Source organism: Anguilla anguilla, chromosome 2, assembly GCF_013347855.1.
Source record: "Anguilla anguilla isolate fAngAng1 chromosome 2, fAngAng1.pri, whole genome shotgun sequence".
NCBI lineage: Eukaryota > Metazoa > Chordata > Actinopteri > Anguilliformes > Anguillidae > Anguilla > Anguilla anguilla.
In genome coordinates this window covers 58868753-58895513 of record NC_049202.1, presented here as the reverse complement: position 1 = coordinate 58895513, position 26761 = coordinate 58868753, and the positions used below count along the sequence as shown (strand labels likewise).

Sequence of the window (26761 nt, the reverse complement as noted above, 5' to 3'; positions counted from 1 at the left end):
AGTTGGTATTAAGGGGCCTAATGTGTGTCACATAAATGCACCATTACACGACCACTACCAGCCGTTACTGCTGACAAAGCAGGATGGGATTTTTATGCAGTATGGATTCATCCTGTTTTGTCAAATTCTGACCCTACCATCTACGTATGTGTCGTAGCAGAAATTGAGATTCGTCAGACCAGACATTTATCCATTCTTCAATTGTTTAGTTTTGGGTTGTGTATTCAGAGATGTCCTTCTGCGCAGCACTGTTGTAAATAGCTGTTTTTTGGCCATTTGTGGCCTTTCTGCTAGCTTGAATGAGTCTGCCCATTCTACTCCGACGCTCTCATTACTAAGGTATTTTCACCCACAGAAATGCCACTCACTGGATTTTATTGTTTATTGCACAACTCTCTGTAAATTTCAGACATGTTATTGGGATTCTTATGAATTCAGCAGTGCTGGAGGCTGTGTATAATTATCCTAATTTCGATGATATTCAATTTATACTCACACTATAGAGAATAAAAATATTTGGTTTACAATTTCACATATATAATTTATTTTTGGTGAAATGCTTAAAATTTTAATATTCATGGCATATTGTGCAGGACCACCTACAGAGTCAAAGAAAATTTATATTTCTGCCATAGTTGTTTTTCCTTGCAGTTTATGCACAATTGTTTCCTCCTCAGTCATCTCTAAATTCTGACAGAAGATACTGTGACCCAGTCTGTCTCCTTTCCACAGCCCTGCCTAAGGCCTCTCTGACAGTAGAGCCAAAATGGCGCCCACTGTACAATGGAGAGACCGTCACACTGAGGTGTGAGGTGGACTCTTACAGCAACTGGACACATTTCTGGTACAGAGACCATAACCAGATAGCCACATCTCTCACTAAAGTGTACAGTGTGAACATCACTGGGGCTGCTGGATCTGACCAGGGGCAGTACTGGTGTGAGGGGAGGCTGGAGGGGAGAAATGTGACATCACAGCGCAGCGACTCCATTACTCTGACTGTTGCAGGTGAGTCTCAGGTAGGCTTTCAAATTATATATAAAACATTATCCTTAAAATATTTACATTACTTTCCATACTTACCATACATAGGAGCAACAAACAGTATAACAATTTATACTATGGCTTGGACAAATATTTAATTCCGATTGGTTGACAGCCATGTCAACCAATCGTTTTATTCGTGTTTGTGTATAGGCATGGCAATGTGGGTAATTTTGCCTCATTATGGTGTCAAATCACTACACGAAGACAATCAATTTGTTGACTTAGAAATCCTGAAAAAAAAGGAAACTTAACACCACGTTATTAAAAAGATAGATAGAAAGCAGATAGAAAGCATTTTTTTATCCAGAAAATATCTCAGTTTGAACACATTTTACATTTATGTGGTCAGGGGTGCAGCATTTATTAAGCTTGGAGATATTAACGTATCGTAGTTATGTGTATGAGAATATATGACACAGCTCACTGTCTTCCCACTATACCAGTTGCTAAATGCATCATGACAATAGTTGTGCACTTTGTTTATCATTGTTAATGTCTTTTCTCTTTTCTAATATTTTTGATGGTTGATAGTGAGACTACTCTGCATACATAAGAAAAGAGAAACACTGGTTTATCATTACCAAAGAAACCATATTTAGTGATGTGGCAAATGTGTACATAATGGGGTTAGATTTGTAATTAATAAAATGTCTTTAAATATACCTTTTAATTCCATGCATTTTAGTTGTAGCCATAGTATAAGAGATTTTAACCACTTCATGGGTTCCGATTGCCACCCTGTCAGGCCATATTTTCTTGTATATGCACAGGTTTATACCCTCCACATATCCCTCATCTCTGTGTCTCTCCACAGGTATACTGGTATTCGGTCTGGGAGCTGCTCCTCTGCTGCTGTCCTCCATTATACTGTGTGTGAAATGGTGCAGGAAACCAGGTGATGTCATTTTACAGGGGAACACATCTAAAAACAACGTGTGTTTCAGATTTCAGGCTGCAACACTGTTCATTCTCACTCCCAGTTCTCTCCCTCTGTTGTGTTTATACATGTTTGTTGATGTGCAGGGTCGTCTAATGAAGCAGCTGTCAAATACACTGAAGAGAATGTGGAAGTTGACTTATAAAACCTTCACACAGAAGCTGGATCAGTGTGCTAATGTGGAATGAAGAACGTTTGAGAGCTCAGGATTATTTTTCATTGTGATGCTTCTCAGCTTGCAGGAGGGGAAATCCTGATTGGGGGTGCAGTTATGGGGACACTCAATGAGTTTTGGGAATGAAGCAGTCGTGCCTTTAGAATGCAGGATCTGTATAATATATCTGAGGTTCTGATTCACCAGAGCTGTACTTGTGGTCTTTGTCTAAGTTAGTCTGCTTTCATTGCTGTATGTTGGTTTCAGGACCTACGCTGAACTTTATATATTATGTAGTAAACTCGCCGCAAGCTTACATACAGCCTAAACAGCTGAGACTCTGCAACATGTTCAACATGCATTTCATGTGTCTGCTTATATTAGTATTACATTAAATGGAATTTAAAGTGTGTTCTTTTTTGTTCCTTCTTTATTTTGTTAACATAAGAAATAAATGAAATAAATAAACATGTGTAATGCAACATCCCCAGTAGGTCAGTTATACCACCTTCCACTGTGGTGAACAACACAATCTAATCCAAGTGTTAGAAGGAAAAACCGAACAGGAATGCTGAGCTGGATGTGGACAGAGCAGCTGAGGGCTCGATTGTTTTTATTATATTAATTTTATATAATTACTGTTAATACTTCTACTATAATAACAATGTTACCAGTCATAACTTTCTTGTGTTCATTCTTCGTGGGGACGAATCGTGACAAATAAATATTAATAAATAAGTATGCTAAAGCTGGCATTTGTTTCTTGATGCTATATTATGCTGATTCCACCATATTATCTTGACTACATTGTCATTTTGATATTGCTTGTAATAGCGTATTATCATTATCATTACATTACATTACAGGTCATTAAAAATGTTATTAGTTGCGGTATTTCTGTCCATGCATGATGAAGTTTTCGATGATAACTATGAGTAATTACATATGAAAAATAAATAGGCCATCATAAATAAAAAATGAGAATAGATTAATTAAATTTGATCTTAAATAATGTTCAGCATCAATTGGCCAGGGCAATGAAGGGATAGGCTGTTGGCTTGGCAAGCGTTCCTTATACTGTGCTATCGCTCATGCTAACTTAATAGCAGTGTCTTTGGAAGTTCATCACATTTGCAGTCCTTTCTGAACCGATGTTGCTTTAAAGCAGTATCCGTTCAAATGCCTACATAAGGATCATAGTTTTAAAGTGCCCTAAGGTTCTGTTGACGCGTGGTGCTCAATGGACAGCGGTCACTCCTGGCTCAGGGCTGATGTATAATGCTCGTGTACAGGAGACCTCGGGATTGAAACAGTGCTGCAGTCATTAATGCATGTTATGAAACATTTCTAATAGGAATCAATAAAATGTATACAGCACAATAAACGTTGATATAACGCACTTAAATAATAACTTATTGAGATAACCTTTATTTTTTATAAGCTCCCTGACATGGAATGGACACCTAGCTGTTTACCTGACTATAAACACAAACATACGGACTTCCACATTTCTCCAGAGGAAGAAAGCGCTGCATCACACATGTGCTCTGGCGTATGCACACACTATTATTTTCCTGCCACACACAGGGGGGAAAGCTGCAGAACGGTTATAAAATACACAGGCATGTCGTACTTCTCTGATTACCTCCTCTAGAAAAAAAAATTGAAGTACAAATATAGCGGACGCTGCGGCTCATTAGCTTCCCTTCATGAGCACTTGATCAGAGTACAGAAACCACGTGAGCATCTCCAACCTGCTGCTCCCTCTATATCTCGAGCAGAGGAGAGAGGAGCATGGCACTAAAATGCAGACGCACTTGGTAACCGTTGCAGCTTCCTGCAGCTCTGTCTGGGTTAGGATACTCTGCGATTTCAGAGGGGATGGCAGCCGCTCTGAGAGCTTCTCAGTGTCACAGTTAAATGTGTAACTTTCACAGCTTTCTTCAGGTCAGCGTAGTTCAGCTGGGCATGCTAGAGTGATGTAAATTTCTATTGCAAATTACACCTCAGGCAACATGATCAATTTGTGAATAATATTTCTGTAAATAATATTCCATACATCATTTAGCATTCAAACAGAGTTACATAATAAACTTCAGGGTTTAAGTTGCAGAAATAGTGTGGTTACAGTATGATTTCAGAGGCAGTTGACTCTCACTGTGCCAAGTTTCTGTTCATGACCAAAAGGCTCAATTTTGGTCAAACCAGACAATTGATTTACACAATCACTAAGGCCTTTGTTTGTGCAGCATTTCCAAAGAGCCTGTTGGTATGATGGTGTGATTGTATGGTTGAATATGAGACTTGGTGATCTCAAAAAGCAACTAAATTCAAACTGTGATCCTTGGGGTCTTCTTTGCCTCTAGCATCATCTTCCTCGCTGGGTGGGGGGGCCATATGTATCCCAACTTTGCCACTTCTTTTACAGGAAGGTTGCTGATATTTACAAATCCTTCAAGATGGAGTCTTCAAGCACATTAGTCAATCCTCTTCCCAGACAACCCTCCCCCATTCCCAACTCAGTACTCCTCCCCCCTTCTCTCTTTCTGCATCCTCTCCTCTTCTCTCTCTCTACCAAGTCTCTTGTTTCTGTTATCTCCTCTCATACTCTATCTTCCAGGTCACATCTCCAGTCTGTTCTGACCCCTGGTGGTGGAATGAGTTTCTGACTGCTGTCAGGACTGCAGAAACCCTACCCATCTTCCCACTGCAGTCAGGACAGCAGAAGCCTTGCCCATCTTCCCACTGCAGTCAGAACAGCAGAAACCCTGCCCATCTTCCCATTGCAGTCAGGACAGCAGAAGCCCTGCCCATCTTCCCACTGCAGTCAGGACAGCAGAAACCCTGCCCATCTCCTACTGCATTCAGGAGAGCAGAAACCCTGCCCATCTTCCCATTGCAGTCAGGACAGCAGAAACCCTGCCCATCTTCCCACTGCAGTCAGGACAGCAGAAACCCTGCCCATCTTCCACTGTATACTGAAGACTCAGCCCCACAGATTCCACCATGGCTCCCCTAACCTACTTTTTTTCTTTATATTTCCTTTAGAATAATGTTACAGGTTCAGCTGTGAAAAGATAAGTTATCTGTCTAATGGTACTTGCATTTATCACAGTATAACAGTTGTTTTGTAGGGTAACATTACACTTATTAGTTATAAATGAGCATCTATGCCTTCTTAGTGAATTGCCACCTATTTATTTATTTTTTAATGTTTATTCATCATGACCCGAGAGTTTGTCCCTGTATTTGTTCCCCCGCGTGTCTATTTTTCCTCCTGGGGAGGTTGTGACCTCACTCGCTGGATTCCCAAGGATTCAGACTGGGTCTGTATATATATATATATATATATATATATATATATATATATTTCAGACCCGTTTCCTGTTTTAGTAAAGGGTTTATGTGACTGTATCTCTGTTAACAAAACCATAAAATAAAAAATAAAAAATTGAATCCATTTTTTTAAATACAGAAATTTCCTCTGATTTTCATAATGGGCAATGAAACATTTGGCCGTGTTTCTCGTTGCGTAGCCTAACCTGCTTTTCGAATCTGAATTACGATAAAATGTTATATTTTATTTTTTTTAAAACAAACAAGTATTCATGTATGAAGGCAAGTAGGCAATCTCAGCAACTTGTGGATCCCTCTGACGCTTTTGACAACTCACAAACTGCACTGGGTCATAATTCCGAATTCGAATGAACAGAGATTCTGCGCCGGTTTTATATTTAAACGCGTTTCCAGAATCCAGCCGTTAGTTCATGAGTGCACTTTTTTACATACAGATTGTGTTCATTTTTCCTCTGATCTAGTGAGTTTATAGGCTACATCTTAATTTTAAACAGAGGCTGCAGCCAAAACAGCCAAAATTCCATTTAATTGGCGTTGGCTGTTTTTAATTGCGCTGCTTAATTTCAAGTTACCGCAATTTGTCGTAGATCCCAATCAGTTTACCGACACATATTACCACGGTAAGATAAATATTGAACGGATTCAGCGCTGCTTTACCACTTAGTTGTACGACTAAGTATTTAAGTAACATTTGTTGGCTTTCTTGCCATTTTTGTGACGATAAAATCTATTGTTATTATATTTCAGTATTTCATCTACGTTGACATCGAGACATTACAGTGAGACATGAAAAAAAAAAAAACATTTAATCATTAATCTCACATGGTCTATTTTTATATAAATGTATTGAATAACATACAACAATAGTTTTACAGTAGTTCATTGTTGTACAGTTGTTGTATACTTGATAGAGAACCTTCAATCTCTGCACTGTGATTTGGGGAGTGTGATCTTGTCTCTGCAGTGTAATTTGGAGAGTGATCTTGTCTGTGCACTGTGATTTGGGGAGTGTGATCTTGTCTCTGCAATGTTATTTTGTGCTTGTGATCTTATCTCTGCAGTGGGATTTGGGGAATATGGTGTTGTTTGAAGTGTTGTATGGTGTATGCAGATTTTGCTTTGCAGTGTGATTTGGGGAGTGTGATCTTATCTCTGTAGTGTGATTTGGAGAGTGATCTTGTCTGTGCACTGTGATTTGGGGAGTGTGATCTTCTCTCTGCAATGTTATTTTGTGCTTGTGATCTTGTCTCTGCAATGTGATTTGGGGAGTGTGATCTTGTCTCTGCAGTGTAATTTGGAGAGTGATCTTGTCTCTGCACTGTGATTTGGTCTTGTGATTTTTTATGATTCTGGTTTTCCCAGTGCTTACATTCCCCAGGACAGCCTCATTGCAGTATGGCCAACCGGATGGCCAGTTCCTGATAGACCAGAGCATCTTACAGATAGGAAGTGTAAGCTACACTACACACCTGTGTCAAGCACATATATGAATATGATTATTCTGTAACATTGGGAAACTCCTGCAGTTCCCTGGGAATTATAAAGAAAATATATTTAAAGTGTGAAGTCAAATTGCAAACGTTTGCACATCATAACAAATCTGCTGAAAATACATGTTTCGGTTAACTTAAAATTTGAAAGTATTGGAAAATGTTTAATTAAGTTACCCAGGGATAGTCTTTAGCTCATGAATAGTCACATCTATTCATGAGCTCATGAATGACTACAGTTAAAATGTGTGTACATAACTGAACTTCATTCAGTAATTCAGTAGCAGGTCCAGCCTCCAGGATTGGAGTCTCCACCCATTTTGTTCTGACATTTTAATCGGTGGAGACCCCAATCCTGGAGGCTGGACCTGCTTCTGAATTACTGAATGAAGTTCAATTATGTATATTTAAACAACCTGCCGTTCATTCATTCATAAGTATCTGTTTTTATCTTCAGGAAATGGATTCTGCTAGTGAAAGCACCAGGAAAAGCATTGCGTTACTTCCTATAGAAACACCCAAAATGCACGTGGACATTGGCCCGTTGCTGGATATCTGTCTTGCATCAGACCGCCCATCGACAGTTACCTGCTTCCTGCTACTGCTGTTAAGATGGCCATTCTTCAGGGGTGAGGAGAACATCTTGTCATGCGGTTATGTTGAAATCCCTAAAATGATCTTCATATTCTTTGTATTCAGGAGAGGCTTCTTTCAATAAAATCAATGAGATGAAGGACAGTGTCTCCTCACTGAAGTTCATCACCAGCATACTCCTTCAAGCTGAGCTGCACATTCGAGCATATTCAGAAACGGTAACAACTTTACTTTTTACACTGTGCTATTTACTGTTGTGTGTTCAGGAATTCTCATATAAGATGGGACTGCATGTGATCAGAAACATAAGCAAATGAACAACTCCAGTGACCTTTGACCTTCAACCCTGATTGTTTCTGTTCTGATCATCAACATCTTGCCACAGAAATGGCAGCCAGGCTCTGTGTTCCATCAGACAGCAAAGATGGTCATGTCCATGACACCGGCTTTGGATGTGCTCATGATTTTGGTCTTTATCTGGAGAAGAGTATGCATTTCTTTCATTATTATCAGTGCTAAGTGTCGCACAGTTTTCAAAACATATTGTACTGTATAAAGACTGAACCTTCTATTGACCAAGATTCTCTGCCTGCTTGACTTTTTTATTAAGCAAAATATTCTATTCTGATACCTCCATTCTATTATCTTTTCCTTTTCCAGCTTAAAAGCAAGACCAATCAATGTGAGTTTATTTATTTTATTATATTGTTTGATTAACTACCATCTATTTCCTTCTGTCACATCCTTTATGTAGATCTTAGGGCCAGATTATCATGTGCTAGAATCTCATGTAGTCTCATTCTTCCTTTCTATTTTGATTTCTTAGTGACCAACAAGCAATTTTTTGAGCAGTTTGCTCAACACATAGATGAGAGTCATGTGAAAATTTCAGCCCTGAATAAAAAAGTAAGCTTCAGATGAATTTTATCCACATGTAAAGTATTTGCCTCAGGAGAGCTTGTATTTGTCATAATCCATGTTTTTGTCCATTTTACATTAGAGACACTAAAGAAAAAATTAGAAGAATCGAAAGAATGCTTTCTTCCTCCCATCGTAATAACTGGAACCTGAAGGTGAGAAACAGAAATTAGTAATTGGCAAATTTCCCAGAATTGTATGAATACTGCTCGATACTGTCATACTGTAGATGAGTGTAATTAATTTCAGTTACTTTCAGAATGTGAAGCTTTAATGGAATCTATGGCTGAAGTAGTGCACTGCTGTTTGTATAACAGCTTATATTAGAAATGTGTATTTACACCATTTGATATTTCATAAAGGCAAGTGTCAGAGAGCTGCAAAGGAGATGCATGAAAATGTGTTAAGAGAGAGATGCACTTGACTTGATGCTGGAGGAGAGAGAGAACAGAATAAAAAGTGCCGATCTGGAGCAGGAGGAATTTAAGAAGACATTTCAAAAGAAATTATGGCTCTACAGCAGTGAGTACCGAGCAAGACTGTTAAGGAAAACCAAATATGACATCTAAATAAGGTAACCATGGCAATGGGAGAGTGAGGCTTTATGAACTCCATTATAGGTGGGACTACCGTGTGCTGTTAGTCATTGACATTGATATGAACCAATCTATCAAGTTTGGTCTCCATAGCAGACCACTTTGATTGGATTAATTTGATCAGCTGTTAATAACTCATAATAACTCCACCCATTTCGGGGCTTGTGTCTTAAACAGTCATTGGAGAGAAAAGGGAATAATATTGATGTTAATGTTAGAAGTAACTGAATCTGAGTTAACAATGGACAGACACTTAACAGAAAGCTTAAATTGTATTTGAATGATGAAGCTTTTGATTATTTTTTAACATGCTGGAATCCTGTACAGGATAGATGAGTGTCACATGTGCTGTGAACCGGTTTATAAAAAGCACACAAGTTACTGCTGGCTCCAGCACAGTGTAAGACTGAAGCTGGTGTGCTTCGTGCTGCAGGAAGCTGGGGCAGCTTGAGCAGCACTGGAGAGAAAAGCTGGTAAGAGTGATGGAGGAGAGGAGCGAGCACGAGCAGTGTGTGAAGAAGGAGATCCAGGCTCTGCTCCTTAAGCTTTTCAAGACTGAGCAGCTGCACCAGACCCAGGTGAGCACATCCAGCGAGTACCAATGCTCCACTCTACCCTCTCTACGGTCAGGTCTGTCTCCTATTATAGGATTGCATACATATGTGTGGGTCTTAGGAACACCTTTAATCTCCATGTTCTCCTATTCCATTGCAGATAAGTGACTATGAGGTCAAGTACAGGGATTCACTAAAACTGGTGTCTGAGCTGCAGCGTCAAATCGAGGAGCGTGAGGTGAGAGGCTGAAATGGAGGTCGGCAGGAAGATCCGCTATTAAAAATAAAATAAATCAAATAATATTACGCTTTTGGAGGTTCATTTTACATGGCACCAAAGCAAGTTAAATTCAGTGTTTATTAAAAGTAAAACAATGGTATGTGAGAACAGTTATTGCTCACACATGGACACAGATGGGAAAGGAGATGTTTAGAGATGTTTGTGCAGCATGGCTGTGAGCTTCAGGTGCTCATTGGTCAGTGTCATGGCGGACGTCACATAAGCAATGAGAACAGGGCTGACCACACTCAGATCACACAGCTCCTGCAGACAACTGACAGCATGGAGGAGGAGAGGAACAGAGGAGGCTCCTGCAGCATGAGAGAGAGACATCAGAGAAGATACAGAGGGAAGTGGAAGAAGAGAAGAAATAAGAAGAGAAAAAGAACATAATAAAGGAGGGTGGGAAGAGGCAGGAGCTCCAGGGAGTGACACAGATGAGAAAAACAGCAGGAGGATTGGGTTATTTAAGCATAATGTCAGAGGAAAGGGAATATTCACACTGCATTTATCTCCTGAGCTGAACCTCTCCTGGTCAAAATCCCTGTTATGACACTACTTTGGGGCCTGGATGGATGACCTCGATCATCTACACTGCATTTTGATAAACACGGGCTCTTAATTTTCTCAGCTAATTTAATACCTCAGGCCATAATCTGTACAAACTCTGTGATTATTTGCTTTAACAGATTCCTATTTAGCCCGTCTTTAACTGTTGATACCAGGCTAGTATAAACCATTTAATCATCACTGTTTCAGTCTTTTTACTTTACTTGCTGTACATTTGGAGGCTCAGGCTTGCTCTAGCCCATTTTTTAATTTGCTGTTTTGGCTGACCGTGAAACATGGCCTCTGCTGACCTCGCCTGGTCACAGATGAGTACAGCATCAGCATTAACCCCCTGCAGGATATCTCACTCCGGTATAGAGACTTAAACATTAAATCAAAGAGAGGTTGGTATGAAGTTAGTGTCTAAGTTAAGTTTATTAATCAGTGTTGTTCATTTGTTTATTTAGTGGCCTCCCCTTGCTCTCATACCTTCTGTTTCTGTCTAGTAGGAGGGTGTAGTTACAAGGCAAAGGCCACACATTTACACAGACAGTGGTGGAATGGTCATTGGTCACAGGTGTTCATCTCACCTGCAGGTCGAGGCACCATGAACATCTGACCACCAGCACATCCCCTACATCTGAGAGGTTACAGAACACCTTCACTTCCCCACATACATTAATTCCGCAAGCTGTCACAACAAAAGATAATTTAGTTCTCACTTGACTGTCTGATGAAATGAAGATTTTTAAATTTTGAAAATGGATTAGGTGAGCACATAGGTAATTGGATATTGGGGAATCAGAGTGTGAAGTGAGATTGGGGTAGTTGGAGCAACATTCATATGCATTTTATCTGGCAATGGTAGATGCTGGCAGGTGAGTGTCTGTATTGTGAAAGGCTTGCATATTTTCACCACTAGATGTCAGTAAACTCCCACGAAAATCCCATTTCAGTGAAAGTGGGGAAATGCCAGTCTTTCTCTGTGACATTACCAGACTTCTGTTCACCGGTTCTGCCTTTCAGCAGGTGAACAGAAATGGCACGATATAAACGAGTGTCTGTACATCAGGAGTAGCGCTGTCTCCTAAATTTATGTGGCTGGAACTACGGGAGTAATGGGGGTTGGGCACACATGTGGAATGCTGATGGCAGAACATAATCATTTGTAGACTGCCAGAGAGGTGGGAGATCTCTGGTGTTCATTGAGAGAATTAGTTGAGCAGAACGGGTATAAAATTAAAGGGGCATGTAGGATCGGTGAGGATAAAGAGATTCCCCGAGGGGGGTGGGACGGGGGGGGGAGATTCCTTGTGTGCCAGTTAATTTTACTTTGGTTTATTCTTGGTAGGCAGGTCTGTGTTGTGACTCGAGATACTTTTAACCTTTGTTACAGCACCTTTGTGTGGTGTCCGTGATGTGATTGATTGTGCTTGTAACCTGGACGAGGGGCGGCAGACGGGGGGAGAAGCCATTGCCTGGAAGCCAGAGTGTACAGCGGCGTTGGCAAAATCACGGACCAGGCTGGAGGCGCTGTGGGAAGTTGGAACAGGGAGTGCAGCAGTTTCTTGAGAAGTCTTTCGTTTATTCAGAGCTCAGAGTGCAGTAACTCCGCCCCCTCTATCTATTTGCTCTTCAGTTTCCCACATAGTGGTCCTTAGCTATAACCTAACACAGCTCTTCTGCTGCAGCCAATCAGCTCCCAAGCCTGGAGAAACAGACAGAACACAAATGATTCTGTGGCCAAGCAGCCATGAAGTCCGCATATGCAAGCAGGGTGGAGCCAGTTAGACTGTCTCTGAGCTGACGGAGCATGGTGGACAGATGCTGGGCTTTGACTGGGCATTGTTGGGCGTTGTTTTTGCAGAGGTCATTATAGTAGAACCTCTACTCTCCATCACCATCAGGGAATCCGTGGTGCCGGATAGTAAAAAATATTGTATAGTAGAGAGTACCCTAAAGATTAGGCAGGAGCCAAATTAGTGAAGTATTTATTTATTAATTTTTTTAAGAAACTCCATGTATTATTTTATTGCTCAAGGGCCCCACCTGCTGGCCAAATGATTTTACAATAGCTTCTATTTTCAAGTAAATATCAGAGGGACATGCACTGTAAGTTCAGAGGACAAGCACCCCATCCTGTGTAAGTTTTTTAGCACACAGACTACCACCACAATCTTGTGTACGTTTTTTAGTGCACAGACAAGCATCCCCATCTTTTCAAATGAATGCAACCAGCCTGCTGCTTGACTATTGACCAATCAGAGGAGCTGCTATGTTGTGATGTTGTGGGACGGTACTCCTCACAAACTGGAGCCACCTTTCTGTGGACCACATTACAGCCTCTGGACAGCACAGTAGCCAATCACATACACCCAGGGCTTCACTCTAGCCAATTATGAGCTGTCCTGCGGGTCCAACATTCACAGTCAGCTCTGGCACAGTCAGGTATTTTAGACCATGCGGTGTTTCATTTCACAGAGGACCAGCGCATTTAAGCAAGGTGCTGCCCTAAAGTCTCTCTGATTCCCTGGGATAACGAGTGAAGTTCTGCACTTTTTCTTTAGTTTATAAAAAAGAAGAGAAGAGAACATGAAGCTGGTTTGCTGTGCAGGACCCACTTCCTTATTTTTGCTCGCATAAACAGAACCCCCCAAAAGTGTTATAATGGTAGAGGGAAATTGGTTATTTTTGCTCTGTGCTTACAGTAATTGGATTTGAATATGAGACAAAAGTACAGTCAGCTTTTAATATCATGGTACGTGTGTTACCATTTCTCAGAAACTGCTGTCGTTGTGTTGAGTCCCCCTATTTTCAGCTGTGTAAAAGTTTAAAAAAAAAATTTAAATTAAAAAACAGAAGTTCTATCCTCCACACTTTCAGCTTTCCATTGCATTGGTTTTTATTTATTTATTTATTTATTTATTTGTCTCATCTGTTCATAAAACAGTTTCAAAACTCTTCTGGCTTGTCTCTGTACTTTTTGGCAAATTCTAATCTGGCCTTTTGATTCTTGATGTTGATGTGAGGTTTTGCATTTTGCTGTTTAGCCTCTATAATTCTGCTCTCCGAGTCTTCTGCATTTGGCGGCTCACTATATTTTTACCCCTGCCCTCTGGAGACCGCTGGTGACCGTAGTTTTAGGGTTCTCTTTCACAACTCTTCACAGGATTTGTCTGTCATCAACTGCAGTACAACTCATACAGGTACTTAGAGTTGTATGTAGCCTAAACAACTCAGATACAATTTTGGATAGTTTATTCTCTGTTTGGCACTGTGAGTGCCTGTGGGTTTTCTGGCTTCTGTTGTTGGTGGCTATTTGTCAGTATACAGGAAATGTAAGAGTGATCTTCTGCAGATATATATTTATATTTAGTTGATTTTAGTTATAGAAAAGCGGAAGGTAAAGTAGAAGGGTGGGAGCGTCTGTGAGAATTTTTTCACAGCTTGCTGTTCACACAAGCAGATAAGAAAAGAATGCATTAGAGGTGCTGTACAGTATATACAATAGCCCAGGGGTTTCTTTTTTATTGCTCTCTTGATCACTGAAGTTGAAGCACTAAACTTCCTCTTGAATCATGCAGGCAAATAGAGGGGTCACATTGATCTGTGAGTACTACCGAATCAGTTTTTTAATGTAAAGGTTTTTAACAGACAAGTATGTTTTTGTGGTGAAATTTGCATTTGATTGAAGAAAAATAAAGAACAACAACACATTTGTTAAATTATGTTAAATATATAAGTAGGATTTGACCTCACTAATACTAAAATGCTCTACAGCGGTTGGGCTGCATTGGAATGACCTGCGTTATGGGAAAAAAAGAAAAGAATGAGTAAAGAAGTATGCTTTTTCTTCAGTAGATAACATACCTTAAATGATCACTAACAATTTTTTGTGAAAGAAGAAATACAATTTTATTTATTTGTTATTTGAAAGAGACATTGTACAGTTAGTAACTGCCCCAGAATTAGCTTGATAACTAAATTTCATCAGTAGTCCCTTGGCAGGTGGGAAAGTGGGAAAACTTACAAAAAATATGTGCAAGCAGCAATTTGCAATTAGAATAAAAAGGGTGTGCATCAATACGCTCTAGCAGTAAAATGAAAAATATAAATAATCGCAAAAGGTAACAATGTAGCATATTGTGCTACAAATAAAATAATAAAACAAAAAATACAAGATAAACGGTAACACAATTGTACTTAATAACATGTCAGTGGTGATATGTAACTGGCTTTTTAACCAGAGCTTTCAGTGTATTTTTGCACAGAACATGTAAAGGCTTCAAATATATTCACACAAACAGACATACGCTCCATTCAAACTGATCATTGCTGAACTCAAACACTGACTGGTGGACCTGAGTTTACCCAACTTCCAAAGTACTGCATGGATGACATCTTGAAACCAAACAGCAATGATGGGGATGTCTTTAGGCTTTATTTGGAACATATTTATGGTTTTGTATTTTTCTTGCACTTACTGCATTTCTTTGGCCATTTCGATGATGATGTCAATGATTCCTGTCTTTTTTTTTTTTTATAGTGCTGAGTCTAATGACAAGACTGGGTGAGTGTTACTAGATTTTAAAACAAACCCCACCTTCTGTTACCTGATAATTTATCAGAGAAAAATCATATTTAGACAGTGTAGGTAAACTTATGATTGATAACAGAATGTCATACTTCACAATAGGACTGTCTCACAGCATTATGATGTGATTAATTTGACTGCTTATGTGGACGGTAATGTAGAATATTATTCTGTGAGACTTGAGGCATGTCCTACAGTAGGGGGTGATGCAGAGATCACAAAGAGAAGCATAACTTTATGGTTCAAAACTAATGAAGTCACAGCATTAATCAGGACACTATAAACATGTCATGAGTATTAAAACACATGTACTGATGTAGTGCATGCACTATTTGTACAGGGAGCCCAAAGGATGTACTGACTCTGCAGCCTAACTGGCCCCTGCTCTTCACTGGAGAGACCGTCACTCTCACGTGTTCGGGACGGCCATTCAAACATCTTGGATTCTTTTGGTACAGAAATGAACCAAATGGTTGGGGGATAAAGCGCACTTCCCAGGAAAACATCTACACCATCGCGCCTGTTACTGAAGCCCACAGTGGTGTATACAAGTGTTCCGCTGAATCCATGAGTGATCCTGTCAGACTGAGCGTGTCAGGTGAGTCAAAACTGGTCAGCAGCTGAACACTGGTGGTCTCACTCGTCCCACAGAGAGACCATATTTAACACATTTATTCAATCTTCCCCAGTGCACATTGTGCTTCCCGTACCAGTTCATTTATTACAGTCAAATATAAAATTATAGTTTTAAATTATTAACTTATTTTCACTTAAATGGGCTGGGTATACCACCAATTGAGTTGAGTTTCTGCCTGTCACACTGTTTGTATTGTTAATATTTGAGCTTCTGTATGTTTAAATCCATGGAATATAGCCTTTTCTATCTGTTATGACATTGAGAGAACCTACTGCTTTAACTCTTTGTCTCAACCCCAATCAGAGCATGCCTGTCCCTCTGTAGTCATGTCTACACTCCACTGGCAAAGTTGTATGTAAAAGTTGTGTAAATTGCTCTGGGTAGGAGCATCAGCTAATGCCTGTAATGCAATGTAATATAATGTAATGTAATGTGCAGTTAGAGCTGTGACACAGTCTGTCCGTCTTCACAGCCTCGCCCACACCCGTTCTGAGATAGTCACATGCTTTCCCAGTACATGGATAAGCAAACCATGTTTTACTGTATCACAGATTAAAGCCAGTTTGCACTGTATGTTTGATTATGCCATTATTAGGAACCTGGAGGAGAGATTCAGTCTGTTCTCTCTGTTATAGAGAAACCCCACCGGTCCTGACTGTCTCTCCACACAGGCAGTTATATGCAAGAGAACATGACAGTCTCTCTTGTAAGGTTACAGAGACTTCAGCTGGCTGGGAATATTACTTGTAAAAAGGAACTGGATCACATGACATAGCCCATATTTCCAGAACATCTAAAGGCTTGCACACCCTCAGTGCTGCTCCTCTTACACACACAGGGGGGAGACCCAGTCTGGTACACAGAATATAGTTACCCCACCCACATACAGGCATTGTGGGAATGTGCAAAATTGGCACATTCCCACAATGCACTGGGTCCAACTGCTGTGATGATTCTGGGGTCCTGTTCCTTAGTTTAATTCTTGTACCATTATGATCAGGATTAGAGCTTTTTCATTTCTGATTTTTGAATATCTTTTCTTAATATCATTGAAAATAGGAATGCAGCTGCCCTGGTTTTTGTCCTTCATTTAGGGTGATTTGTTTTTTCCATAGTCATAAAAATTCTGTCATGACAACAGACCTGTGACCCAGTCTGTCTGTTTCTACAGCACTGCCTAAAGCCACTCTGACGGTACAGCCAAAATGGCGCCCACTGTACAATGGAGAGACCGTCATCCTGAGTTGTGAGGTGGACTACTACAGCTGCTGGACATATTCCTGGTACAAAGACCAGGCCCAGATGGATGTGTTTCAGACTTCTGGTCACAGTGTAACTGGTAACACACTCACCATCCCTGGTGCTGCTGGGTCTGACCAGGGGCAGTACTGGTGTGAGGGGAGGCTGGAGGGGAGAAAAGTGACATCACAGCGCAGCGACTCCATCAATCTGACTGTTGCAGGTGAGTCTCAGGTACGCTTTCAATTTGGATAAGTCACATGCTCTATTGGATTCAGATTTGGGGACTGTGCAGGTCATTGGATTCAAATGAAGTCGCCGTCTTGTTTGTGGAACCAGCTAGAGGTGACGTGTGCTTTGTGACATGGCGCATTACCTGCTGGAAGTATCAACTTGATAAAAGGTAGACTGTGGTCATAAAGGGATGCACATGGTCCGCTACAATGCTTAAGTATGTTCTGGCACTCAATATATGCTCAGTTGGTATTAAGGGGCCTAATGGGTGTGCCACAAAAACATTGCTCACACCATTACACTCCCACTAACAGCTGTTACTGCTGACACAAAGCAGGATGGGATTTTTATGCAGTATGGATTCATCCTGTTTTGCCAAATTCAGACCCTACCATCTACGTATGTGTCGTTGCAGAAATTGAGATTCGTCAGACCAGACATTTATCCATTCTTCAATTGTTTAGTTTTGGGTTGTGTATTCAGAGATGTCCTTCTGCGCAGCACTGTTGTAAATAGCTGTTATTTGACCAGTTGTGGCCTTTCTGCTATTATGAATGAGTCTGCCCATTCTTTTCCGACGCTCTCATTAATAAGGTGTTTTCACCCACAGAACTGCCACTCACTGGATTTTATTGTTTATTGCACAACTCTCTGTAAATTTCAGACATGTTATTGGGATACTAAGGAATTCAGCAGTGCTGGAGGCTGTGTATAATTATCCTAATTTCAGTGATACTCAACTTATGCTCACATTATAGAGAATAAAAAATATTCTGTAAATGGTTTCACATATATAATTTACTTTTAAAGTTATCTTTCAAATATTTATATTTTATGAAATATTGCGCAGGACCACCTATTGATTCAAATGATAATTAATCTTTCTGACATGGTTCTTTTTCCCTTGCATTTTATATACAACTGTTTCCTCCTCAGTCACTTCTAAATTCTGAAAAAAGAAACTGTGATCCAGTCTGTCTCCTTTCCACAGCCCTGCCTATACCCACTCTGACTGTAGAGCCAAAATGGCGCCCACTCTACAATGGAGAGACCGTCACCCTGAGGTGTGAGGTGGACTCCTACGGCTGCTGGACATATTCCTGGTACAAAGACCAGGCCCAGATGGCTGTGTTGCAGACTTCTGGTCACAGTGTAACTGGTAACAGACTCACCATCTCTGGTGCTGCTGGGTCTGACCAGGGGCAGTACTGGTGTGAGGGAAGGCTGCAGGGGAGAAAAGTGACGTCAGAGCACAGCGACTCCATCACTGTTGCAGGTGAGTCTCAGGTACGCTTTCAATTTGGATATGTCACATGCTCTATTGGATTCAGATCTGGGTATTGTGCATGTCATTGGAGTAAAATGAAGTCACCGCCATGTTTGTGACATGATGCATTACCTGATGGAAGTATCCACTTGAAAAACGAAAGACTGTGGCCTTACAGGGATGCATATGGTCAGATGCAATGCTTAGTTATGTTCTGGCACTCAAATGATGTTCAGTTGGTATTAAGGGTTCTAAGTGGTGTCACAAGAACATTCCCCACACCATTACACCACCACTACCAGCCGTTACTGCAGAGACAAAGCAGGATAGGTTCATCCTGTTTTGACAAATTCTTACAGTACCATGGTTCAATTGTTAGTCTTGGGTTGGGTATTCAGAGATGCCCTTCTACACAGTACTGTTGTAAACAGCTGTTATATGACCATGTGTGGCCTTTCTGCTAGCTTGAACGAGGCTGTCCATTCTGTTCTGGCCTCTCTTATTAGCAAGGTGTTTGCCCCCAAAGAAATGCCATTCACATGAGTTTATAGCACCACTCCCCATGAAATCTATAGACTGTACTGGATAAAATTCCCAGGAGCGAAACTGTTTCTGAGATGCTGGAACCACCACGTCTGGATCCAGCTATCATACCATGGTCAAAGTCTCTTAGATTGTGTGTCTTGCTCATTATAATTTTGGTTGAACACAAACAAAAACTCTTTACCATGTCTCCATGCTTTATATGTTGACTTGCCGATGCCATGCCCTTGTTGTGAGATGGTATTAAACAGGGAGATAAAGAGGCAGGAGAGGAAATTGTTTACTGAAACACAGGAAATTATATTAATCAGAGATGCAGCTCACAAAAGGGGCCAGCTTTCGGTTGTCAACCTCAGCACCAGATGTAATGCCGCCCCTGCTGATATCTATTATTTACGCTCAAATACCATGTTTCCCCATTGGGCTCCATTCATTTTTGAAAACAAAAATAAATACTCAAATATTTATGTTAACTATATTAGGAAGAAGAAACTCTTTAAATAATTTGTTCAGACATGTTATTGGCATTCTCCTGAATTCAGCACTGCTGGAGACTTTGTATAATTGTCCTAATTTCAATGATATTCAAATAATGCAAACATTAAACAATTCTGTAATTTATTTTGCATACATTATTTGGTTTTCGTTAAATGCTTCAAATATAATAATAATTATTTATTTTTTTGTGCAGGCCTGTCTATTCCTTTCAAGACATTGTACCTTTCTGCCAGGTTATTTTTCATTACATTTTAGGCATAACCTTTTCCTCCTCAGTCACTTCTACATTCTGACAGAAGAAACTGTGACCCAGTCTGTCTCCTTTCCACAGCCCTGCCTAAAGCCACTCTGACTGTAGAGCCAAAATGGCACCCACTGTACAATGGAGAGACCGTCACCCTGAGGTGTGAGGTGGACTCCTACAGCAACTGGACTTATTCCTGGTACAAAGACCAGACCCAGATGGCTGTGTCTCAGACTGCTGGTCACAGTGTGACTGGTAACAGACTCAACATCCCTGGTGCAGCTGGGTCTGACCAGGGGCAGTACTGGTGTGAGGGGAGGCTAGAGGGGAGAAAAGTGACATCACAGCGCAGCGACTCCATCAATCTGACTGTTGCAGGTGAGTTTCAGGTACACTTTCAATTTGGATATGTCACATCCTATATTGGATTCAGATCTGGGGACTGTGCAGGTCATTGGAATAAAATGAAGTCGCCGTCTTGTTTGTGGAACCAGCTGCAGGGGATGTGTGCTTTGTGACAAGGGACATTACCTGCTGGAAGTATCAACTTGATAAAAGGTAGACTGTGGTCCTAAAGGGTTGCATATGGTCTGCTACAATGCTAAATTATGTTCTGGCACTCAACTGATGGTCAGTTGGTATTAAGGGGCTTAATGTGTGTCACAAAAATACACACCATTACACTACCACTACCAGCCGTTACTGCTGACACAAAGCAGGATGTGATTTCATGCAGTATGGATTCATCCTGTTTTGTCAAATTCTGACCCTACCATCTACGTATGTGTCGTAGCAGAAATTGAGATTCATCAGATCAGACATTTATCCATTCTTCAGTTGTTTAGTTTTGGGTTGTGTATTCAGAGATGTCCTTCTGCGCAGCACTGTTGTAAATAGCAGTTTATTGACCATTTGTGGCCTTTCTGCTAGCTTGAATGAGTCTGCCCATTCTACTCCGACGCTCTCATTAATAAGGTGTTTTCACCAACAGAACTTCCACTCACTGGCTTTCATTGTTTATTGCACCACTCTCCGTAAATTTCAGACATGTTATTGGGATACTTATGAATTCAGCAGTGCTAAATGCTTTGTATAATTATCCTAATTTAAATGATATTCAACTTATACTCACACTATGGAGAATAAAAATACTCTGTGAATGATTTCACATATATAATTTACTTTTGAAGTTATGCTTCAAATATTTATATTTTATGAAATATTGCCCAGGACCACCTATTGATTCATAGATAATTATTCTTTCTGCCATGGTTCTTTTTCCCTTGCATTTTGTACACAACTGTTTCCTCCTCAGTCACTTCTACATTCTGACAGAAGAAACTGTGACCCAGTCTGTCTCCTTTCCACAGCCCTGTCTAAAGCCACTCTGACTGTAGAGCCAAAATGGCACCCACTGTACAATGGAGAGACCGTCACCCTGAAGTGTGAGGTGGAATCCTACAGCAACTGGATATATTCCTGGTACAAAGACCAGGCCCAGATGGCTGTGTCTCAGACTGCTGGTCACAGTGTAACTGGTAACAGACTCACCATCCCTGGTGCTGCTGGGTCTGACCAGGGGCAGTACTGGTGTGAGGGGAGGCTGGAGGGGAGAAAAGTGACATCACAGCACAGCGACTCCATCAATCTGACTGTTGCAGGTGAGTCTCAGGTAAGCTTTCAATTTGGATATGTCACATGCTCTATTGGATTCAGATCCGGGGACTGTGCAGGTCATTGGAGTAAAATGAAGTCGCCGTCTTGTTTGTGGAACCAGCTGCAGGTGACGTGTGCTTTGTGACAAGGGACATTACCTTCTGGAAGTATCAACTTGGTAAAAGGTAGAATGTGGTCCTAAAGGGATGCATATGGTCCGCTACAATGCTTAATTATGTTCAGGCACTCAACTGATGGTCAGTTGGTATTAAAGGGCTTAATGTGTGTCACAAAAACACACCATTACACTACCACTACCAGCCGTTACTGCTGACACAAAGCAGGAGGGGATTTTTATGCAGTATGGATTCATCCTGTTTTGTCAAATTCTGACCCTACCATCTAAGTATGTGTCATAGCAGAAACTGAGATTCGTCAGACCAGACATTTATCCAATCTTAAATTGTTTAGTTTTGGGTTGTGTATTCAGAGATGTCCTTCTGCACAGCACTGTTGTAAATAGCTGTTATTTAACCATATGTGGCCTTTCTGCTAGCTTGAATGAGTCTGCCCATTCTAGTCCGACGGTATCATTAATAAGGTATTTTCACCCATAGAACTGCTACTCACTGGATTTTATTGTTTACTGCACCACTCTCTGTAAATTTCAGACATGTTATTGGGATTCTAATGAACTCAGCAGTGCTAGAGGCTTTGTATAATTATCCTAATTTCAATGATATTCAGCTTATACTCACACTATAGAGAATAAAAATATTCTGTGAATGATTTCACATATGTAATTTTCTTTTGAAGTTATGCTTCAAATATTTATATTTTATGAATTATTCCGCAGGACCACCTATTGATTCAAAAATAATTAATCTTTCTGCCATGGTTCTTTTTACCTTGCATTTTATACACAACTGTTTCCTCCTCAGTCACTACTACATTCTGACAGAAGAAACTGTGACCCAGTCTGTCTCCTTTCCACAGCCCTGCCTAAAGCCACTCTGACTGTAGAGCCAAAATGGCACCCACTGTACAATGGAGAGGCCGTCACCCTGAGTTGTGAGGTGGAATCCTACAGCAGCTGGATATTTTCCTGGTACAAAGACCAGGCCCAGATGGCTGTGTCTCAGACTGCTGGCCACAGTGTAACTGGTAACAGACTCACCATCCCTGGTGCTGCTGGGTCTGACCATGGGCAGTACTGGTGTGAGGGGAGGCTGGAGGAGAGAAAAGTGAAATCACAGCGCAGCGACTCCATCAATCTGACTGTTGCAGGTGAGTCTCAGGTACGCTTTCAATTTGGATATGTCACATGCTCTATTGGATTCAGATCTGGGGACTGTGCAGGTCATTGGAGTAAAATGAAGTCGCCGTCTTGTTTGTGGAACCAGCTGCAGGTGACGTGTGCTTTGTGACAAGGCACATTACCTGCTGGAAATATTAACTTGATAAATGGTAGACTGTGGTCCTAAAGGGATGCATATGGTCCGCTACAATGCTTAATTATGTTCTGGCACTCAACTGATGGTCAGTTGGTATTAAGGGGCTTAATGTGTGTCACAAAAAAACACCATTACACTACCACTACCAGCCGATACTGCTGATACAAAGCAGGATGGGATTTTTATGCAGATTGATTCATCCTGTTTTGCCAAATTCTGACCTTACCATCTACGTATGTGTCGTAGCAGAAATTGAGATTCGTCAGACCAGACATTTATCCAATCTTCATTTGTTTAGTTTTGGGTTGTGTATTCAGAGATGTCCTTCTGCGCAGCACTGTTGTAAATAGCTGTTTTTTGACCATTTTTGGCCTTTCTGCTACCTTGAACGAGTCTGCCCATTCTACTCCGACAATCTCATTAATAAGGAATTTTCACCCACAGAACTGCCACTCACTGGATTTCATTGTTTATTGCACCTCTCTCCGTAAATTTCAGACATGTTATTGGGATTCTTATGAATTCAGCAGTGCTAGAGGCTGTGTATAATTATCCTAATTTCAATGATATTCGATTTATACTCACACTATAGAGAATAAACATATTCTGTGAATGATTTCCTATATGTAATTTACTTTTGAAGTTATGCTTCAAATATTTATATTTTATGAAATATTGCCCAGTACCACCTATTGATTCATAGATAATTAATCTTTCTGCCATGGTTCTTTTTCCCTTGCATTTTATACACAACTGTTTCCTCCTCAGTCACATCTGCATTCTGACAGAAGAAACTGTGACCCAGTCTGTCTCCTTTCCACAGCCCTGCCTAAAGCCACTCTGACTGTAGAGCCAAAATGGCGCCCACTGTACAATGGAGAGACCGTCACCCTGAAGTGTGAGGTGGAATCCTACAGCAACTGGACATATTCCTGGTACAAAGACCAGGCCCAGATGGCTGTGTCTCAGACTGCTGGTCACAGTGTATCTGGTAACAGACTCACCATCCCTGGTGCTGCTGGGTCTGACCAGGGGCAGTACTGGTGTGAGGGGAGGCTGGAGGGGAGAAATGTGACATCACAGCACAGCGACTCCATCACTCTGACTGTAGGTGAGTCTCAGGTACGCTTTCAATTTGGATATGTCACATGCTCTATTGGATTCAGATCTGGGGACTGTGCAGGTCATTGGAGTAAAATGAAGTCGCCGTCTTGTTTGTGGAACCAGCTGCAGGTGACTTGTGCTTTGTGACAAGACACATTACCTGCTGGAAGAATCAACTTAATAAAAGGTAGAATGTGGTCCTAAAGGGATGCACATGGTCAGATACAATTCTTAAGTATGCTCCGGCACTCAAATGATGGTCAGTTATTATGGGGCCTAGTGTGTGTCACAAAAACATTCCACACCAGTATGTTTTTGGCATTCTGATGAATTCAGCACTGCTGGAGGCTTTGTATAATTATCCTAATTTCAATGAAACTCAACTTATGCTCACACTATAGAGAATAAAAATATTTGGTTTATTATTTCACATATATAATTTATTTTGGGTGAAAAGCTTAAAATTTTAATATTCATGGAATATTGTGCAGAACCACCTATAGAGTCAAAGAAAATGTATATTTCTAGTTATTTTTCCTTGCAATTTATGCACAATTGTTTCCTCCTCAGTCATCTCTAAATTCTGACAGAAGAAACTATGACCCAGTCTGTCTCCTTTCCACAGCCCTGCCTAATGCCACTCTGATCGTGAAGTCAAAATGGCGCTTACTGTACAATGGAGAGACCGTCACCCTGAGGTGTGAGGTGGACTCCTACAGCAACTGGACATATTTCTGGTACAGAGACCATAACCAGATAGCCACATCTCTCACTAAGGAGTACAGTGTAAACATCACTGGGGCTGCTGGGTCTCACCAGGGGCTGTACTGGTGTGAGGGGAGGCTGGACGGGAGAAATGTGACATCACAGCGCAGCGACTCCATCACTCTGACTATTGCAGGTGAGTCTCAGGTAGGCTTTCAAATTATATATAAAACTTTATCTTTACAATATTTGCATTTTTTCCATTCACTTACCATACATAGGAGCAACAAACAGTATAACAATTTATACTATGGCTTGGACAAATATTTAATTCCGATTGGTTGACAGCCACGTTTTATTTGTGCTTGTATATAGGCAATGTGGGTAATTTAGCCTCATTATGGTTTCAAATTACTACACGAAAACATTCAATTTGTTGACTTAGAAATCCTGAAATGAAAGGAAACTTAACACCATGTTGTTAAAAAAAATCTATCGCTAAGTTTAAATGTGCGGATAGAAAGCGTTTTTTTATCCAGAAAATATCTAATTTTCAACACATTTCACATTTTTGTGGTCAGGGGTGCAGCATTTATTAAGCTTGAAGATATTAACGTATCATAGTTATGTGTATGGGAATATATGATACAGCTCACTGTCTTCCCACTATACCAGTTGCTAAATGAATCATATCAATGGTTGTGAACTTCGTTTTTCATTGTTTAATGTCTTTTTTCTTTTCTAATATTTTTGATGGCTGATAGTGAGACTACTCTGCATACATATGAAAAGAGAAACACTGGTTTATCATTACCAAAGAAACCATATTTAGTGAAGTGACAGATGTGTACACAATGGTTTTAGTTAATGAAATGTCTTTAAAAAAATACCTTCATATTTTAATTGTTTTATGCATTTTAGTTGTAGCCATAGTATAAGAGATATTAACCACATCATGGGTTCCGATTGCCGCCCTATCAGGCCATATATTCTTGTATATACACAGGTTTATGTTTTCCACATATCCCTCATCTCTGTGTCTCTCCACAGGTAGACTGGTGTTCGGTCTGGGAGCTGCTCCTCTGCTGCTGGCCTCCATTATACTGTGTGTGAAATGGTGCAGGAAACCAGGTGATGTCATTTTACAGGGAAAACGTGTGTTTCAGATTTCAGGCTGCAACACTGTTCATCCTCACTTCCAGTTCTCTCCCTCTGTTGTGTTTATACATGTTTGTTGATGTGCAGGGTCGTCTAATGAAGCAGCTGTCAAATACACTGAAGAGAATGTGGAAGTTGACTTATAAAACCTTCACACAGAAGCTCATGTGGAATGAAGAACATTTGAGAGCTCAGGATTATTTTTCAATGTGATGCTTCTCAGCTTGCAGGGAAATCCTGATTGGGGGTGCAGTCATGGGGACACTCAGTGAGTTTTGGGAATGAAGCAGTCGTGCCTTTAGAGTGCAGGATCTGTATAATATATCTGAGGTTCTGATTCACCAGAGCTGCACTTGTGGTCTTTGTCTAAGTTAGTCTGCTTTCATTGCTGTATGTTGGTTTCAGGTCCTATGTTGAACTTTATATATTATGTAGTAAACTCGCCGCAAGCTTACATACAGCCTAAACAGCGGAGACTCTGCAACATGTTCAACATGCATTTCATGTGTCTGCTTGTATTAGTATTACATTAAATGGACTTTAAAGTGTGTTCTTTTTTGTTCCTTCTTTATTTTGTTAACATAAGAAATAAATGAAAAAAATAAACATGTGTAATGCAACATCCCCAGTAGGTCAGTTATACCACCTTCCACTGTGGTGAACAACACAATCTAATCCAAGTGTGAGGAGGAGAAACCGAACAGGAATGCTGAGCTGGATGTGGACAGAGAAGCTGAGGGCTCGATTGTTTTTATTATATTAATTTTATATAATTACTGTTAATACTACTACTGTAATAACAATGTTACCAGTCATAACTTTCTTGTGTTCATTCTTCGTGGGGATGAATCGTGACAAACAAATATTAATAAATAAGTAGACTAAAGCTGGCATTTGTCTCTCTTGATGCTATATTATGCTGATTCCACCATATTATTTTGACTACATTGTC

At 40.5% G+C, this 26761-nt stretch overlaps 2 protein-coding genes across 2 annotated transcripts in view; both read left to right on the top strand.

Moving 5' to 3' along the window:
• The window catches only part of LOC118219848 (hemicentin-1-like), a 508226-nt gene that overhangs the window by 410034 nt on the left and 71431 nt on the right, over positions 1 to 26761 (top strand). The window contains exons 39-44 of the mRNA XM_035403310.1: positions 16879 to 17169; positions 18172 to 18456; positions 19820 to 20110; positions 21103 to 21393; positions 22385 to 22675; positions 23648 to 23953. Of these exons, the coding sequence (XP_035259201.1) occupies positions 16879 to 17169; positions 18172 to 18456; positions 19820 to 20110; positions 21103 to 21393; positions 22385 to 22675; positions 23648 to 23953 (1755 nt within the window). The remainder of the gene's footprint in view (positions 1 to 16878; positions 17170 to 18171; positions 18457 to 19819; positions 20111 to 21102; positions 21394 to 22384; positions 22676 to 23647; positions 23954 to 26761) is intronic.
• The window catches only part of LOC118219862 (high affinity immunoglobulin gamma Fc receptor I-like), a 221744-nt gene that overhangs the window by 185566 nt on the left and 9417 nt on the right, over positions 1 to 26761 (top strand). Inside the window, exons 1-5 of the transcript XR_004763859.1 lie at positions 7682 to 7797; positions 7965 to 8066; positions 8406 to 8485; positions 8580 to 8652; positions 8860 to 8996. The gene's annotated coding sequence lies outside the window, so the exon portion shown is untranslated. Of the gene's footprint in view, positions 7798 to 7964; positions 8067 to 8405; positions 8486 to 8579; positions 8653 to 8859 lie in introns of the transcript that reaches the window.